This window comes from Cupressus sempervirens, chromosome 10, assembly GCF_028749045.1.
Source record: "Cupressus sempervirens isolate cs-2001-9-10 chromosome 10, ASM2874904v1, whole genome shotgun sequence".
Lineage (NCBI taxonomy): Eukaryota > Viridiplantae > Streptophyta > Pinopsida > Cupressales > Cupressaceae > Cupressus > Cupressus sempervirens.
Window position 1 is genome coordinate 500284506 of NC_143127.1, and position 19950 is coordinate 500304455.

At 36.9% G+C, this 19950-nt stretch overlaps 1 protein-coding gene across 1 annotated transcript; it reads left to right on the forward strand.

Moving 5' to 3' along the window:
- Positions 1-245: 245 nt before the first annotated feature.
- ERD1 (Clp ATPase) lies at positions 246-17838 on the forward strand. The gene is made up of 13 exons (XM_089804773.1): positions 246-553; positions 652-1605; positions 13569-13726; positions 13844-14073; positions 14201-14309; positions 14403-14533; positions 14950-15051; positions 15162-15443; positions 15948-16096; positions 16204-16498; positions 16624-16857; positions 16972-17193; positions 17293-17838. The coding sequence occupies exons 2-13, from the start codon at positions 992-994 to the stop codon at positions 17617-17619; spliced, it is 2853 nt and encodes a 950-aa protein (XP_089660899.1). The 5' UTR covers positions 246-553; positions 652-991; the 3' UTR covers positions 17620-17838.
- The last annotated feature ends 2112 nt before the right edge of the window (positions 17839-19950 follow it).

The following is a 19950-nucleotide window of genomic DNA, read 5'->3' on the forward strand; positions in this document are numbered from 1 at the left end:
GATGAACGTGATTGCCCTTCAACTCTTTACAAACTTTTCTATTGTTCCCTCATTCCTTCCAAGCAACAGAAATGTCGTTCTACTTCCAAGTCTTTTACAACCTCTTCTAGTTACTTCTGTTATTCCTTCCTCTAAAAGATCTCTAGTACCACTTCCTCCAAATAAAACAATATGTTAGGTAAGATGGAGGTGATCTGAGGAGACCAAGAGAGGTTTTAATTACGTGTCTCAATTTGTTTTCAAAGACGACAATCAAAGGAGGAGGCAATTGCCTCTAAATTCTCTTCTAGATCCCTGCACCTCACTCTTTCTGGAGCACCTAAGGAAGTGATCTCACGCACGAGGTGGGAGAAGTTTCAATCATGAAGCGACAAGTTCCACGACATGAGGATAAAACTGGAGTTTCAATTCCAAAAAGAGATTTTTTAATCTATCAAAAGCTCCATGGGACCATAGCCCAATGTACCTGAATGTTAAAAGAAAGCCCACCAACACTGTAAAAAAATTAGGGGCGAAAGGGATTTGTGGGAGAAGAAAAACACCGAAACGTGAGGTATATTACTTACCCACATAGGATTATGGTAGTTGGCTGAGATAAATGCGTGTTTTTGTTTTTACAATGGAGGAATGAAAAATTTATACCTTGCTTAGGCGGTGAGGAAAACTGGCCTCAGACTTTACTGGAGAAGCTGCAGATTAATCAGTAAAGAAGCCGTGCGGTCAATTGAAAAAGATGGAGGGAGGTCGGAATTTCTCGTGTTTTGGTGAAGAGATGGCGTGTGGGAAAGTATAATCCATGTGAGAGAAAGGAAGCCACGGCCGCCACACGCCGCGGCTGTCGCTGCCTATTCCTTGGGCATCTGTGCTACAAATTGCTGGAATTGCGGCATAAAATCCTTCAAATTTGTTAGTCTGAATCCCCCGACCCCAACTCTGCAAGCGGTCTTTAAATTTTAGCAATTCAAAGGTCGGGGAAAGGAGAATTGCAGTAATGGAGTTGGCAACCGTCTCTATGTCTCTACACTCCCCCTGGCCGATGCGTTGCCAGAGGAATCAGAATTGTGGGATTCCGCGAACATTGGCGGCGAACAGGAGGTGGAATTCGGCTGGACGTATGAAGGGTGGGGCTGGTACGAGGACGACAGACGGCCTGAGAGTGAAAAGATCATCATTTCCGTTATCATCATCATCGGGAGGAAGGCTGATGGTTGTGGCGTCTGTTTTCGAGCGGTTTACAGAGAGGGCAATAAAAGCGGTGACGTTTGCACAGAGGGAGGCGCAGGCATTGGGGGGAGGAGAAGTGGGGAGAGAGCATCTGTTGCTGGGATTGATTGCGGAGGAGAAGAGAAGAAAAGAGGGCTTTCTAGGGTCGGGGCTCACCATTGATAAAGCCCGGGATGAGGCGAGGAAGGCGATCAAAGAGGGGGATTCTGCATCTGCCAATCCTACAGATATTCCCTTCTCAAGTGGGTGCAAGCGCGTGTTTGAAGCAGCCATGGAACATTCCAGAAGCATGGCTCACAATTACATTGCCCCCGAACACATTGCAATTGCCCTTTTCAATCTCATTGATCAAAATGAGCCTGCCGCCTCTCTTCTTCAAAGGTGTGCTTGCTCTTTGCTCTTCCAATTTCGTAAATTTAGTGCTTACTCTTTGCTCTTCCAGTTACTTTCTTTTAGTGGGGCGTTCACAGTATGAGTCAAACCCATGACCAACTTTTTGCCTACCATTGAACCACACTCTTAGGTAATTTCATTATTTATTAGTACTAGACAACCCGGTACAGGATGGTCATTTTTCAAATTGCACATTAGGGCCATAAGGAACGTCAATTGTAAACTATCGTTCCTTTTCGGGCAGGAATTTTCTGTACACATGTACTGATCTGGCCGGATTCTGATCACAGTCCAGTTCCGGCTTATGTAAAGGAGTCCATCCCCACGTCAATTGTAAACTATCGTTCCTTTTCGGGCAGGAATTTTCTGTACACATGTACTGATCTGGCCGGATTCTGATCACAGTCCAGTTCCGGCTTATGTAAAGGAGTCCATCCCCAGGACATGTCTAAACCAGCGTTTTAAAAGAACAGATTTAGAGAAAACCAAAAAGACATTAAACAAAATCCAGACTACTGCAAACTTAATTTTTTTAAAGAATTTGGAGCTTGGTTAAAGCGGTAAAGACTAAAGTAAAAAAATGACATGCATCATAAAGGTTCCCGGCTTCAAAGGTTTCAATTGGTGTGTGGGTTCCAGCCTTCAACCCCATTCTACACGGTGATATGGAGCAGATTTCCCCCAGTTGCTGCGAGAGGCATTGTTTCTCAATCCCGTCTGGGCCTAGCACCACAAACCTCCATTCTTATCATAAAAAGCTTAAAAAAATTTGTTCTGGTGTTGCACCATAGAAAACAATTATAATTACCATGTTTTTCCATGATTAAATCCTAAGGAATTGGATTTTATTTGTACTTCTGGTTCATCAAATCATTGCCAATTTCAATCCCCAAATGCTGCTACTATTACATAAAATGTTTTGATATCTCATTAGCATTTATAACTAACAATTATATTGTATTATGATTTATCAATTATCAGCTGTGTCTTTAATTCAATATATTGGTGAACTGCTGAACACGTACCCTGAACACAAACCTGAAAATGGCAACATCAATTAGAAACTATGCCACTTTTCTGGTTGTTCAAGTCAGGTTTTCTTATTTTTTTGTTAGAAACATAGTGCAAGACTTCTGTAATGATAATCACTGTTGATCTTAGTAAAATAAATGACCAGAGAAAATATCAAGAGACAAAATCCATCCTGCATATAAACATCTGCCTGTTTTCATCTGGGAGGAAGTTGTTTCTTGAATTGTTAAGGTAAAACATACATTTTAGGAGAAATCTCCCAAACACAGTGAGTAGAATCTTCTTACTGTGCTCCTGCATCAATCCTATTTGTTGTTTATATTTTGTATATGTATACTTTGGAAGACATCATGGTTTTGTACCATAAAACTCCATGTAGCTCAATTTTTAACAGCTTCCAGTCCATGTGTGGTTGCAATTCTTCTTTTGAAAATAAGCCTTCCAGAACTGTTTGCTGCAACTTAATCTCAAGAGAAGTTTGTTTGATTGAATTTGGATGCAAACAATTTTTTTTCAATTAGGAAAAACATTATGATATACTTGTATATTTCATCTTAACATAAATTTTTGAATATGCCTGTCAACAAGTTAGCAAAACAAATGCTTTTTAACAACAGTACAGTTGTTGGAAAAGATTTGTTCATATGATTGTTGGAAGAAATACCAGGCAACATGTGTTGAACTTGGTAGAAATCTTTGTGGAGACTTAATTATTTGTCAACTTTGTCATAAATCTTCCACTTGATGTGTTTTCCAGAAACCCTGGATAATTGGCAACAGTGAGTGAATTTCCTGATAAAAATGGAGGTTGTATTACTGGTCTTGTTTTGGTCATGGATGTTTTGTAAAAGATCATTAAATGATTCCCTAATGTTACCTAGAATATAACTTAATAAAAATAATGATGACCAGATGATATGATTTTAATTCTCAAAAATATGTTTGATTTGTATCTATGATCATTGATATTTTGTGGTCATAGTTACCATAAAATGGCCATGACAAGTTAGTGGAGTACCTTTATATTCGCTTGTTGTATTCCAACAAACTAGTATTTGGTATAAAACTTATGGTTTCTGGATTTCAGATGTATTCATAGTTTTTTATTACCTGTATAATTCTAGTATTTATCACCACTCCATAAGTTTTAACCCCTTTTCCTATTGTCTCTCTTATTTAAAATACTTCTATAATATTTGGAATAGCTAGAATATGTGAAATATCTGTGTATGATCTAATTCCTATACAACATAATCAACACTACTGTACTTCTATTTGATTACTCATTTTCAGATAACTGCCAGTGTTTGATGCTATTAATTTGTTGATGTTACAAAATCTGGACATTGATGAACAGGAGGGACGCATCTAAATGGGTGGGCAGAATGAACAGCCTTCACCCAGGTGGCAATCGAATAAATAAATTAAACTATGGTAAAATAAAAAAAGTGATTTTTTTTCCTATGGATATCTTCGGTTCCCAAGTAATGAAATAAGTGACTCATTGTTGGTGACATGTTTAATGTTTTGACTTTTAATTGAATGAGTTAAGATATTATGTTATGATATTTTAATGGTTTAAAGACATCTATTCAAAATGTCAAATATTTATTAAATATAATTTATATATTTCACAGTTTAATCATTAATTCTAATTATATATCATATTTCTTATGTCCTCATGTACCCATCACCTATTTAAAAAAAATGATTCGTGGCCCCTAGTTGGCAATTCGCTTAATGTTTTGTCGTTTAATTGAATAAGTTGAGATACTATGTTATGATATTACAATTGTCGAAGACTTAAATATATCTATTTAAAATGTCAATATTCATTATTTATACTATATATATTTCACATTTAAATCTTTAATTTAGTTACATATAATTCATTTGTCTCCAAGTACCCATCTCCTATTTAAAAAAAATGATGTCCTGTTGCTTTTACTCATCTCCAGTACTGCTACTAGTACCCATCCATCTCTTGGCAACACTAAATAATTGTTTTGGTAAAAGCAGCTTACACAAGCAGAAGAAGAGAGAATATACAACTTTGATAAAATGGAAGAAAAGGATTACACAAATGCAAGAGAATTCTTTACCAATGGGTTTTTAATATTTATTCATAATGGCAACATATGTGGACCTTTTGATTCCATGAATGACTTATTGTTTCATATTCTCCATTTTATAATTTTATCCTTAAGGCTTAAAATTTTCACTCCGCCGCACAACTATTGCAATTATTATTTTACATTAGAACACCCTAAATTCAATATTTATGATACTTAATATATCTAAACAGTGTAATAAGTTATAGCATGTAGTTGCTATATTTTTTGGGATAAAGTCATACAGTCTAATAAAAGGAACCTTCACAATATACTTATCAGATTTTGGGATATTAAACTTCATTATATTAGTCTATTATTGAGCCAATATATGTAGCTCACTTTTCATTAGTAGTGGTTAATGAGGACCCATCTTTTTGGTAAACTCTTTGTATAAGGTCCCAGTCATGGGGATGAAGCAATGGGATTTGAACTAGCAAAATGAACCATCTTACAGTGTCAGTCATGACTATTGGGACTTAGAGCCTTCACCATTGGGACTTACACCTTGCAACCACAATTTTCTTGATTCGCATGAGCTTTCTTATCACTCACATGTTGACAATATCATTGTGGGACCTGCAACAGTCAACTGTGACCTTTCAGAACTATTGTGGGGACTTGCAACTGTTAACCGTGACCTTCCAGGAGGTGCCCCATTCCAGTACTATCGTAGCTCAGGAATGCTCAACTATGGAGTATCTCACACAATCAAGCCCACTTCCATGCTGTATACCATTTGCATAACCTTCAGTAATTATTGTTCCTTTTGGACCTGTAAATTTTATTGAGTTTCCAAGTTTGTTCATTTTACATATTTGATGTTGCTATGGAATATTATTGTCATTTAATACATTTTTAGGGTCGAATTAACTTGGCATTCAATAACAAGTCAATCTCTGTGATCCGTATTGCATAAGTAGTGGTTAACAAAATTCCATGTTTGATAAGGAGCTTGAATAGGCGAGGTGGGTTGTATAGACCAGTTGATGTTTCTACAGTTAATATGGGACAGCAATAGCATTTTGTGGGATTAGCATACAAGCATCTTAATCTTTGCAATTCTGTCAAATTGAATAGAATCGTTAGGGTTCACAGCTTGCCATTCATTGAAGAGTATGATACAGGTGTAGGGTGTTTGGTTGGAAACTGTATGCTACCAAATGGTTAGATCTCATTTATACAATTTATATATATGGCATCTTGGAAATAAATGATATTCCTTTGTGCGAGGTACTTTTTGTTGTTGGTTGGTGATTTCTCAAGGTAAATGTTGGCATACTTTCTGAAGACAAGTTATCATTGTTTTGGAGCCATATCAAGTTAAAAATATTGGTTTCATTACTAACAGAAAGAGTATTGGCTGGAAATCAGAAATGTGTGTGGATTATGACATTTAGGTGTACTAATGGGGCGACTCTACTTCCAAGTGGTTTTGAGAGTATTGCAAGAAAGAAGATGCTGAGATTGTTGATAACTTCATGTACCATCCATCAGAATGGAGTGGTCTAAAGGAGAAATAAAACTATCATGGAGATTACATGATGTATAATGCAAACTATAGACACTAGGGGAAGCAGTGATGTACAACTTTCACTGCTTTGAAGAGACTGTTTCATTTGAGTATAAGGCTTCTTATGACTAGTTATGAGAGGAGTAATGGGTAAAAGCGTTGGTTTTGAGTTAAAGATTCAAGGATCTTCCATTATAGCTGTCATTATCAGTGCAACACTTTCTTCTTCAGCACATTAAGAAAAACAAGTAAAAAGAGAAAAGCGTGTAATACGTTCTTCAAATAGATGCAACAAGGAAACCATAGCATTTGCTGTTATGAACCTAATGAACAATTGTGCACACCAATTTGTGTGGTCCATTAGGATTGTTTTGCTAATGTATCTTATAGGTCCTCTGGTCCTGTTTTGTGGGTCCATTAGGATTGTTCCATACAAAAAGGTAATAGAGCTTTAGTTTAGAAAAAGCATTTCTTGGCACACAAGTACGAGACTGTTTTGGGAAGGAAAGCATGTGTATCACCTTGGATAGATGGACTTGAACTAGGATCCATTCTACTCAGTAAACCCCTTCTCTTATTTATCTACCATAAGATTTACGTGCCCATACACAATAGTTGTTTTAGTAAGAGGAAAAGAAACAAGTTCAGTTTCATTTTCATTTCAGCAGAACCAGATTTCCAGTGACCCGAAGAGCTGAGATTTCAGACTTGATGACAGTTAAAGTAATATCTGGTCTCAATTCCCAGTTCAGTATAAGTTTTCCAAACTGGGCATACGACAAATGTTTCTGTAGTTTTCAGATATCGATTCACTTCAGACCTAGGATTTAGTGCAGAAATTTCAGAATCCATTATTGCTCTAGAATTATAGTCTATTCCTATCCTTATATTTTGATTAGAGTTTTTCTACTCCAAAACAGAGGATTACAATTCTGTTTTTTAAAATAGGCAAGTATCGTAAAATTGCCATCAAAGCTACAGAATTTTCCCTATTTTTTATATTTTGATCTCTGAGGTGCATAGTTGTGTCATCCTAACAACAGGTTTCTATTAAAACATAACAAGTTGATAATTAGAAGGCACTGCAAGGGCCAGCATGAAACCTCTTAGCTCGCCATTTACTAACCTAACTCTAACCATATTTTTGAATAGACAATTGCAGATCTTTGTGTTCAAAAAGAATTTAGTTAAAATTCAGAAACAATACTGGGTAGACCATACCTATATATTTGAAACGTGTCATTCCATTTGAACTTTTTCATTTCCTTTAACATATTAATACCTGCATTTGTGATTCAGTATTTTGAATCCTGTACATTAGTTCTGCAGCACTGTTTGTGCACAATATTCAGTCAGAACTACTTTCACAATCTGTTTGAGTTCTACATAAATAGCAGTATTTACAGTTCTCTTTATTATGTAAAGACAATATACAGCCCCTTTGGATCTGATTTGACTATTTCATGTTTTGCAAATTTTCTTAAGTTTTCATAATTGTAAGTCTGTTTCCTATAGGGGATGTTTCGGGGATGTGAGGGCAGGTTAGAAATGTGCCTCTGCCATCTCTGATCGTCAAAACATTTCTGAAATAACTTTTTTTTTGGTATGGCTAGTCATTGTCCAGATCAGAATTAAAAAATTCGCCAAAAGCAAAACTCACAAAGGCTGGAAAAAAAAACTCGGCCAAAGCTTGGCAACTTAAAAATTTGCTTAAATTTAAATAGCAATGCATTTTCTTTGCAAAATTAAATGAGAAGATGTATTCAGTGAGTCAATACATGAGTACATGAAGGAAACAAGCTGAGTCTAGATACATTCAATTGATTTAAATGCAAATTGGGTACAAAATAACATCCTCATGCGGAATGCTAATGGCTGATGGTAAGATAGTCTGAAGCAAAACTAAAATAGCGAATTGTTTTGTGAAACTAGAAGTAGATACAATATTGAAACATTTAACATCTTGCTTTATACAGCTCTAGTAAAAAGCAGGGGAGAGATAGAGCTAGAGGATCTTGTCTTAGGAGTCCGCTATGGCTGTGCCTCCTCGCTTGGCATGACAGGCTGTGGCTTGTCCTCCATCCTGGATGTAGTTGCTGTAGGCACGGGCAATGACTTCTCATCATCCCGAACCTCCTCATCCTCCTCAATGTCATTCAATGTGAATCCAAGCCCACCCACTCCTCTGCAGCCTACCTCTCCAAATCATGGATGCCATCCTCAACGAACAATGGAGTTTGCTTTTGCGTTCTCCAATCACTAGAAGGACCTATATTATCTGAAACAGTTAGACCGCCTGATATTTCCTCTACCTTCCTTGTGCACAACTGAAGATTATATTGCATAAATAGAATGAGGCATTTTTGTGCTAACATATTACTCTGCGTCATGTGGATGGCCTTCAACAAGCTCCAGTTGCACTTCCAGTCACAAGCCTGGAAAACTCTCTTGTTTAGTACTTGGTGGGTATTTCATCTATGGCCCAAATTTTCAAGATGCCTCTTGGCCATCTCAAGTATGGGTAGCCCCTACAATTGAATCAACACTAACTGCAATAAAAAGAACATAAACTTGAAAAATAAAATGGGTTGGCTCATATGGAGCCCCTCACTTCTTTACACCAACCCTAAACTTAAAAAGGCTCATTGACATCTATGAAAACAAACTCATTTGCCAATTTTATATTGTAAAGAAGCGTACAAAGAAGGAGAATAATTGTGATGAGAGAAGAGAACAACAGTAAGAAAGCAAGAGAGCATTGAAACTATATCATTAACACAAAGTGATAGAATTATGAAAAATGGCTTTATGTCTTGAAGATTTGTGTGGTCTCAAAAGCATTAATTTAGGCTTGGTGGCATGGGTTTCATTCCATTGACCTCACTTAACAATTTCATACAATCTTCACGCTTTGACTTATCTTACAACTTCAAACTATCTTCTCCCTTTGACTCGGTGGCATGGGTTTCATTCCATTGACCTCACTTAACAATTTCATACAATCTTCACCCTTTGGCTTATCTTACAACTTCTAACTATCTTCTCCCTTTGACCTCAGTTACAACTTTGTACAATCAATTAAGGGGAATAGGCTTACCTCTCTTGATGATCAGAAACGTTTTTGGCTATGCATAGTGCCTTGTGACTTTAGAATCAAAAGATGCTTGAGTATTGTTAGACTCTAGCTACACATTGGGTTGTTGATCCCAAAGCTTCCACATAGGTTGATGAGGAAGAGACATGTTGGCTATTTTTGCCACCATTAGCCCATCGTAGATAACTGATCAGAGACTTTTTATGGGCTAAATTCAGTGTGTTTTCCACATAGGTGGCAACATTGCATGTTTTCTGTACTATTTCAACAGGCTTGGCAAAATTTGGGTGTTTTTGACACCTTGTCAATAATTTGACTTGTTTTCTGCATCAATTCAATTATTATACAACACCAATATTTTCCATTGGTGAGATGATCCTCAACCGGGAGTTCTCCTAGGGTGTCTCTGACAACATACACGTGTTTTCTGTACATCTGTTTTTTTTGCATTGGTGGGAGTGGTAGTTGTTGTTGGGAGATTTTTTTTGGTCTCTCTGATGGAGGCAGTGGGCAAAAAACACATGTTTATGTATGTGCTCATATCAGGATGACTCGCATTGGGTTGGTGGGAGTTATGTTTGGCTCCCTCTGACTAAATATAAGACAACCATTGGAGAGACATCTTTCTTGTCTCTTCAATGGGCTTTCCAAAAGAGAGAGGGTCCACTTCCTTGGTCAGCGAGACAGACAGCTCTTGGAGGGATTTCTACTTGGGCTTCTCCAACAGACCAACATGTTCATTCTGGGGTGGCATATTTGATATCTCTCTGACTCATAAATTCATTGTGTTTCCACTGATGGTTTTTTTTTGCCAGCAAGCCGATTTGATGCCCAATGACTCTGATGTGGTTGAGGATGGAAATTTCAATGCCAATCTACTTTCTTTGATCCTGTATATGGCATCCAGTGCTTTATAATTGTTTATGATTTGCAGTTGCCGTTTCTTGTCTGACAGAGACTAATCAATGCCGTATCTAGTTGCAGCACCATTTTCTGGGCATGGATTATCCCTTCTCTACTACAGAGCATTTACTTTAGCCCTTTCTGTCTCTTCACATCTCATGTACACAGAGAGATCAGATTTTATCTGATTTGTTTGACCTGCCCTTCTGTAACTTAACTCTGGTCTGGTCAGACTTTAAACTGTAAAGCTAAATCTGAGTTGTGCCCACACTATAAAGACATCTTTATACATACTTTCTTTGTTCTCTTTTGGGTTCTTTTGCAGCAACTTTTATTCATCAACTGTTATTTTGTCATGTCTACATGAATGAAAAATTAAATTTACACCTTATCTTACATTTAGCTATCTTATGTCTGCTCTTACCTTGTGTTGAATGCTTTTTTCTGTCTTTTTAGTTTATACGTTGCAACTAACATGCTCATGGATGTTGTATTGTGAATGCAATATTCCTTTTATTATGTCATTGGTTCTGACCTATGAGTCCTTGGAAAATAGATTAGAGTTGGGATTTGTGTAGTTTTGGGAGACCTTATTGATGTTTAGTATTATCACAGGCAGGGAGAGTCCGTAGTCAATCTAGTGCATCACCCCCTTTACTTTCCCGCAATCCGTCCTCCCTCTTCCCTCAAGTTATTAGATTAGCTTAGCTTATGCACACCCTGACTGGAAAGAAGATGACCTTCTCTGAAGATTCAGCCTCACATATGCAATGTCCCACACTTGGAGGCTGATTCAATGCTTCACAAGGTTGCTTGGGGGTCATACCCCAAGAATGGGTGCAAACTTTTGTGACAGCAAGACAGGAGGGATTGGTTGAGTTTTTGTTGGATGAGCCAATCTCTGATAGTGGGTGCAACTCAAACTAAGAATTTGATTCTGATGCACAGGTAGGAGAAGCTGGTTATGGGCGGCAGCATATTTTCCCTGTTTTTTGTCATTTGGTGGTTGAAACTTGCAGCCTTCAGGCATTTTATTGTAACTTGTATATTATATATATGCATATTGACAATTAAATCAATCATTTTTTGATAATTCAATTGTCAATTTTCATTTGAAATCTCAATCAATTTTAATGTTGTGTATCTAAGGTTCTATAATGTTTATATAGAAAGCCTTATCAATGTAATCATATGAATGTTGAAATATTCTTATATTTTAAAAATTTCCCAATTATTTCTAATAAATGTCCTCCCAAAAAATATGTTCTGGAAATGTATCCCCCTGTCTCAGGATGTCTCCATTCCAAAAACTTAGTGCAACAGAAATTTCCCCATCTCAAACTTTGCCTTTGAACCTTGGGATTTGAATCACAGGATTGATGGTGCATTTGAAATTTTGAACTAATATAATATTTATGTCTGTTACCAACTTCTTCCCTGGCAGCCCCAATGTCTGGTTCTAATCATATTCTTGCAAAAGTCTATCACAAACCTTCAAAGTCTGCCCAAATTCTGTCAGACGAACCTGGCACAAATGTTGCAGTTTTTATGGTGAATTTGCATGCAGATCTGTGGCAGGAATGAGGCTAAATTTGATCAAAAAATATGTTTTTTAAAAGATTTTTTGTTCTATCGTAGTCAATCCAATGCTCCAAGCCTACAATAAACCACTATAAACCACTCAAAAGGCCAAAAGGTAAAGCATATGTCATTTGGATTATAAAATTTATATATATGGCGGTGTATTTTCCTATGTTGCTTTACTATTAGCACAGTAGTGTATGAACTTATTTGCTGCTGCATATATATATCAAGAAAACATATGTTTTTGTTTTGATAAACCCAAAACGAATTTGAATCCACCTCAAAATTTTTTGAATGAATTTCAAACCTGAATCTGAACCAGCAACTTAGATTTATGTGATACATGAATTGTGGCACAGAGTATATACCTGTACAAACAAAATATGAAAAATAAATTAGGCACAGATAACAACTTATAACAGTGGGATATGGCACATGATTCTAGCTCGAAAATCTGGCATCAATTTTCACATCCTGTTTCTACAAAGTTTTCAACTTATGCAAAACAGAAGGTAGAAAAACCAAAACCCATACTCTCAGATCTGCAGAATTATCTCCAGCTCAACTGGTTTCACTTCCCTTCCCTTCCAGCCCAGTTATGTGATTCAAGAATTTCACTGCATAATTATCGCCAGCTCCACTGTTTTCACTTCTTAGCTTCCAGCTTAGTCATGTGATTCAAGAATTTCACTGTTCTTTTAGCCCTCTGCTCCGGCAGTGTCTTGAATCAGAAGGGAATCTGAAGGCAAACCAGATCTTTGTTGGGATCAAAACATTCCTCTGCATTCCCGGCAGAGTCACTGAAATTTGGAAATGGGCTTCAAGTTCTTTGAAACTATTGAAACAAGCCTCCTGAAATATTGATCCCTGCCATTGGCAATGGATTCACTGGGGAAGCTTTGTCCATCTCAGATGAATTATTCCTATGCATAATACTGCACCAGCCCGCTTGCCAGATAATTAATAATTATCCTTAATATAGTCCAGCAGATTTGAGAAAAAACATCAAAGCAATATCCGAATCAACCCTGTTCTGCACTTCTGGTTCAAGATAATCAGAATTAAATCTTCATTGACGATGTTCTCAATTGCCTCCAACTGCAACACAGATTTTTCCTGATTGTTGATTGAAAACTGGGGCTTGAAATGTCATCTCCTGTTTATTAGTATATTGATGGAACGTTGTCTTCATTTTTATTAAGAGGAACATTGCCTTCAAGAGCACCCAAAGTGCTCTTTGAAGATTGATTGCACATTGTGAACATCAAATTGACCCATCCTACACATGCCATTTGCAGGTCAAAATAAAAAGATATGATACTTCCTTTCATAATGCCAAGGCATTGAACAGATTAGGGTTAAAAAGATCATAATGATTTAATCGGAATCCCATCCAAATTGCACGCTAGGTGTTGGAGCCTGTTTTCTGCACTAAGGTTCACTTTTTCTCATTTCTATTTGCTTGCATCAATTTGGCCAACCTTGAGGATCAACTGAAGCACGATTCATTGATGCAATATAAGGGGAATTATCTACTCTCCAGAGTATGTAATGTTTTAGGCGGATGGCACGATATGAACGGCCGACTGCTAATAGCATAATATTATGAAGTGCTTTATCAAATTGCAGCCATTGAATCATCTGTTTTTGTTAAATGCAAAAAGGAAATAGTATTATGTCATTAAAGCCTCACAAAATTGGTGTTCAATTACAGATTGGGTCTGAATAAAGATGATCTGGCATCTGCTGCAGCCTCAAGACTTCAGGGAGAGCTAGCAAAGGAGGGTAGAGAACTCTCTTCAACATCTCTTGCATTGCCAGCAAAATCCAAATCACATGCAACCACAACTTTACACACAGACAAGAAAAAAGGTTTTTATTGGTATTCTGAGTTGGAGTTGCACCTATTCATACCTTTTGAGTACAAGCTTTTCAGCTAGACCAGTTTTTGAACATTTTTTATGCATTAATTTTTGCTTTCTTTGACAGAGAATGGTGCACTGGCTGATTTCTGCATTGATATTACTGCCCGGGCAAGTGAAGGTAGAATAGATCCTATTGTTGGGCGTGACAAGGAGGTAGAGAGGGTGGTTCAGATTCTTGGTCGGAGAACCAAAAATAATCCCATTCTATTGGGGGAACCAGGAGTAGGAAAAACTGCAATTGCTGAAGGTCTTGCAATCAGTATCATCCAAGGAAACGTACCCGATTTTCTTCAGGTAAGTCATCTTTGAAAGGAAATATAATCTTTACATTCCTATTTGTCCACTGTTTAGTAACTGTGCTTTCTAGTTTCAAATTGGGTTTCCTCATCTTTACTAATTGTCTAGTGCCATTGTTGCACAGGGAAAGCGTGTGATGTCCCTAGATATTGGGCTTTTAGTATCTGGTGCAAAAGAACGAGGGGAGTTAGAGATGCGTGTAACAAGTTTGATTGACGAAATACAGAAAGCTGGTATAACAGTCTTGTAAATATTATTGTTTCGGGTTGGATGAATTACATTCTGGTCAACTATGAGTAGTTGTGACTTAAAGTTTCTGTCTGCAGGTAATGTCATTCTTCTAATCGATGAAGTTCACACACTCGTGGGATCAGGATCAGCTGGGAAGGCAAGAAATGGTGCTGGCCTTGACATTGCTAACCTATTCAAGCCAGTCCTTGCCAGAGGTCAGCTACAGGTACAATTGTTTTCTCAACAAGAAACAGAGATCTGAACTGATTGGGATAATTTGGAGAGCATAACTGCTTTGAACATGGAAAAAATAGAAAGAATCTTACTAGTTGAATCTTTCTGGGGCAATTGAATTTGACCTTCTAGAAACATAAACAACTTCCAATGAGTGGTTTTGTGATCCAGAGAATTTTATTTACATGACACTTCAATACTGCGACTGTAGATAACAATATAACTGTGACCATTGCATAAGTTTCCATGGTAGTTAGTTGTAGGATAAATTCTGTAGGACCTTTTGAATGCTTTCAACTTGCATTCTTTACATTGGATGGTCTTAACGATGAGAATAATGGAACTGCATATGGATGCTATTACTGGCAATGCCATAGAAGGGAATCTTACGCAATATCATGTTTGCAGTGCATAGCTGCTACAACACTTGATGAACACAGAAAGTATATTGAGAAAGATGGAGCACTGGCACGCCGATTCCAACCTGTGCTAGTAGATGAGCCCAGCCAGGTACTACATATCTCAGATCAAAGAGCTTATGTTGAAGCAAATCAATTTTTAAGTATATTTTTGAAATTGCTTCAAGATCTCAATTTGCACATATTTGGTACTCTGTCTAGGATGATGCTGTTAAGATACTCGTAGGATTGCTTGAGAAGTACGAAGATTATCATAAGTGCAGGTTTACTTCAGAGGCAGTGGATGCAGCTGTCCACTTATCAGCAAGATATATTCAAGATAGATATCTTCCAGACAAAGCCATTGATCTGATCGATGAGGCAGGAAGCCAAGCACACATAAAAGCTTGCAATAGAAAAAAGAAACAACAAGCAAGCATACTCTCAAAATCTCCCAGTGAATATTGGCGGGAAATTCGGGAGGTTCAGAAATATCATGAAACTGTAAGGCATCTTATTTTCCAGTATCCTATATTTAAGGGAATTTATTAACTCTTTTACAACAGCCTTCTGGTATTATATTTTTTCCTTCCAGTAAGCTTTTTGGAGGGAACCAGTCTTTGTATTCCTAAGTCAATCTTCCATGCAGTGGATAAATTCACCCCAAATTTCAACTAGTTTTGTAATATATAATTTTTATTAGTTCATTTGGAATGGGTTGGCTGATAGGTGGTGCGTCACCCAGCACACAAGAAACAAGTTCACAACATATTCAGCTTTTAGAGCCCAAAAGCTTTTTGAGAGAGTTTCAGCTCCAAATAAATTGGTCAATGCCAACCAAGGATTCATAGCTCCCTTGGTGAATTAAAAATAGCATTGAAATATAGAAGAGAAACAATCAATTTTATTAGAAGATATTATGTTCCAAGCCACTTTGAATGGTGTAAATTCATCAATATGAACTGATTACAGTTTCAAAAATAAGTAAATCATAGTTCCTCTATGCAGGCACCATCAGTTAGAGTCAAAAAACATCTTCCAAAACAGGTGGGCAGATCTGGGGATAGATCTATACCAAGTACCTTAGGTAGTGATGTGGAAGTTGTGCCTTTACCAGCTACTTCCACCATATCAAGTGATTTTGAATACGATAATGGGTATGTCAATTCTTTCTTGTCTTGTAGTTTTCTGTTATGCTTGGTCCACATTCCTGTACTCTCAATCCAAATTCTAATTAATGTTTGTTTGATCCCAATTTTTGCAGACCTGTAGTGGTTGGACCAGATGACATTGCAGCAATTGCATCCATGTGGTCTGGAATCCCAGTTGAGCAGCTCACTGCACATGAGCAACTCAAGTTAATTGGTATTGAGAAACAGCTCCAAACTCGTGTTGTTGGACAAAAAGAAGCCATCAGTGCTATTGCTAGGGCATTGAGGAGAGCCCGTTTAGGATTAAATGATCCTGATCGTCCCATTGCTACAATGCTTTTTTGTGGTCCAACTGGAGTTGGCAAGACAGAATTGACAAAGGCATTGGCAGAATCTTATTTCGGTTCAGTAAGTTAACTTTGCTGAAAATATTTGCAGTTGTTAAGATGTATCACACTACATAGTTTCAATGTTACTATCAAGGGAAATGAGCTTTTTCTTAGGGGATTAATGCATTTGGTGATCAATGGCAGATAACGTCCATGATCAGGCTTGACATGAGTGAATATATGGAGCGACATACTGTGAGTAAGCTGATTGGATCTCCCCCTGGATATGTAGGATATGGAGAGGGGGGTACACTAACTGAGGCTCTTAGACGGCGACCATTTACTGTAATTTTACTTGATGAAATTGAAAAAGCTCACCCTGATATATTTAATATCCTACTTCAAATCTTTGAGGATGGGACACTCTCCGACTCACAGGTGAGTGAGTATGCAATAGCTTAATCATGTCTCCAGAATGGTTTTCGGAAGAATATTATGAAATCATGCATACTATTGAAGTACATTAATACAACTTGTAAATTTTTTTTTCAGGGCCGGAGAGTTTCTTTCAAAAATGCAATTATCATTATGACATCCAACATAGGATCAAAAGCAATAGTTAATGCTAGAAGTAATGGTTTCGGGGAAAGCAATGGAGACAGACATAGGTCCTTAAAAGCATTGGTCAATGAGAAGTTGAAGGCTTATTTCCGGCCAGAACTATTAAATAGGATGGATGAGGTGGTTATCTTTCATTCTTTACAAAAGAAGCAGGTATGATTCCACATATATAGTTTGTCCAGTTGCTCAGTAATCTGATTATGTATTGCAAGCATGTTTTACATATTTTTTATTTCCTTGATCACTGTCTAGGTACGTGAAATACTGGGTTTGATGTTGAAAGAGACCAGAGAACAACTCACATGTGCAGGAATTGGTCTAGAAGTGTCAGAGGCTGTTTTCAATCGTATATGTAAAGAAGGTTATGATCTCAGATATGGTGCAAGGCCTCTAAAGCGAGCGCTCACACGCTTGGTTGAAGATGTTGTAAGCGAAGCATTTCTTTCAGACAGCTACCAGGCAGGTGACACTGCCATTGTTGATTTAGATGCTTCGGGAAATCCACTTGTCACACATCAGAAACCAGATCAACATGAGAATGGGATTTGCTTATCGGTCATGACATCTACTACTTTGTAAGAGCCAGTTTGCTCTGCAAAGTTTATTCTTGTACCTCTCATTGAATCAAAGTGAAAAAATGTATGTCATTTATCTATAAAGCTATTTATGTATATGTACTGTATATAAAGATTGATTTCTGGGAGACTGTAAATATCACTGGCCAATTGTTGCAAGAGTTTAAACATCAGAATGGTCCAAATTGGATCTAGTTTATATGGTTAAGTTGAGAAACTAAAAGTGCCTCGTCTTATTGACAGCGATTCTCTGCCTTGGATTGGAATTTTGGCTTTTAAATGTTTCTTGTTGAGTTCAAGGCATTTATTATTTGCCATTTATTGGGGGTCATACACGATATACTAACAAGTTCTTTCGAACTATAATCTCAACAGTCTTCTGTGATTTTAGCTTAATTTTGGACTGATTCCTAATAAGTGTTGAAGCTATCTAGGAGGGAACTTAATCATATTTCTGATGTTTTGGATGTTCTCTATTATACTCGTTCGACAAATCCACTATTATGCCCGTTCAACAAATCCATTTGGAGGGAGCGCATCTTTGGGGCGTGTGGACATTGTGCCTATCCCAGATCTAAATTGTGGATTGAAAGGACAATAAATGTGGCAATTGCCAAGGGTATCACAAAATGCCAAAATTAATTATTGGCAAGTAGAAGTTGACCCAAGTGTAACATATCACTATAAAACCTTTATAAACACGAGGTTAAAAAAACTTTTGGATAGGTTTTGTGATATGCACTCTTAAAATAATATTTAATAATATTCAATACTAATAAATTTGAATTAAGGAATTGTAAAAAGACATCAAATGAAGAATTTGTTTAAAAGAAATTGTAAAAGAGAGACATATCAATCAAAAGATTCACTCCTATATAAATCAAATGTTGTCATTAGTGCAAAGGATCAATAAGTGAGTACAAAGGATATTGGTCAATGAACATTGTTATCGAGCCAGAGTGACTTGATCGAGTCAAGGGAGGACAAAATTATACGTATGAAATAGTCGTAATCGAGTACTATATATATTGAGTATATATGTGTACATCGAGTAAAGGCTTAACCAAGCGAGACAAGCATGTTAGAGTATTATGATCACCAAATGTTAGCACATCTACCGAGCACGAACAAGGAGTCTACCTAGTAATATGTAAAGGACATAAAAGTTTGAATGTTATAGAATACAATGTATTTCATTTCTACTGAGTAGGAAAAGTTGTTTACAAGAACTGAGAATAATATTTGGTAAGATTTATTGGGAAGAGTGATTTGACTAATGATGATCCCAAGGCATAATTTAAATCAATGGAACAAAAGAAAGTAAAGGAGATAGTAAGGATGGATTTAAATCGTTGATCTTGATCAAATACATATTCTAGAAGTTTCTATAACCCTAATTAGGTCATGTATCGAAGAGGTAAAATATTTCTTTATAAGGAGCTATGGAGAAGTAGTTTGAGGTTGTTGTTATGTTGAGAAGGAGATATGTTGATGGAATGAAGAGGTGAATCTATTGTGGATAAGAGTACCTTGCAACAACAAAGGAAATGATTGCACATATGTCACATGAAGTGCTAAGTATTGAGCATAAAAAGAGATCTAAACAACAAAGTAAGTTGCACTCAATCAGATCAAGTTCACTATTACTTTCTTACCATTGTAGCAGATAAATCCTTTAACAACGTAGCACTAACAATCTTATTGTGAATCTCTTAACTAAGTGCACACATTGTATAAGTGTTGCTAAATCCTCAAGAAAGGTGGATTTTGACAGATCCTATTGTATTACTCCTAGCAGAGCAAGTCACTAGAAGTGACAACTTTTGTAGTCCTAACAATCAACCTCTTGTTGCAGTTGTCATCTCCATCACAATTGTCCCTCTAACCAAGGGTTTTTGCGTGCCCAAAATGTTTGTGTCATGTGTGATGATTGAATGTTTTATGTTTATGTGTTTATGATGAAGTAGAATAGATATATTTACTTCCATTTTAGTTTATGAAGTTATGATCATGCATGTCAATTGAGTTCAAAAATCATAAGAGCTAATTAAATTTGAAAGAGCTCAGAAGTTTTTATGGATATTGATCCACCAACCCCTCTAAGCATCTCTCCTTTCCTAAATATTCCAAAAATTCATTCATATAAAAGAAAGGTAAAAAAATAAGAGATCATTCTAAATGACCAAAATTATGAAAGGTTGCATTTTTAACAAAGGGAGGTAAATGTGGAAGGGTGCCACTTTTGCAAAGGATAGAGGACATGAAAATGTAGAGGTGTGACATGTCCTGCACATTGGAAGATATAAAGGGAATAGGGTAAAATAAGTTACGATTT

What these genes read in the sequence shown, in the direction of transcription:
- ERD1 (XM_089804773.1), top strand. Translation starts at nt 992, where the DNA reads ATGGAGTTGGCAACCGTCTCTATGTCTCTACACTCCCCCTGGCCGATG. An exon ending in TGACGAAATACAGAAAGCTG is followed by an intron (nt 14,310 to 14,402) that starts GTATAACAGTCT and finishes TTCTGTCTGCAG; the next exon opens with GTAATGTCATTCTTCTAATC. An exon ending in TTCAGAAATATCATGAAACT is followed by an intron (nt 15,444 to 15,947) that starts GTAAGGCATCTT and finishes TCCTCTATGCAG; the next exon opens with GCACCATCAGTTAGAGTCAA.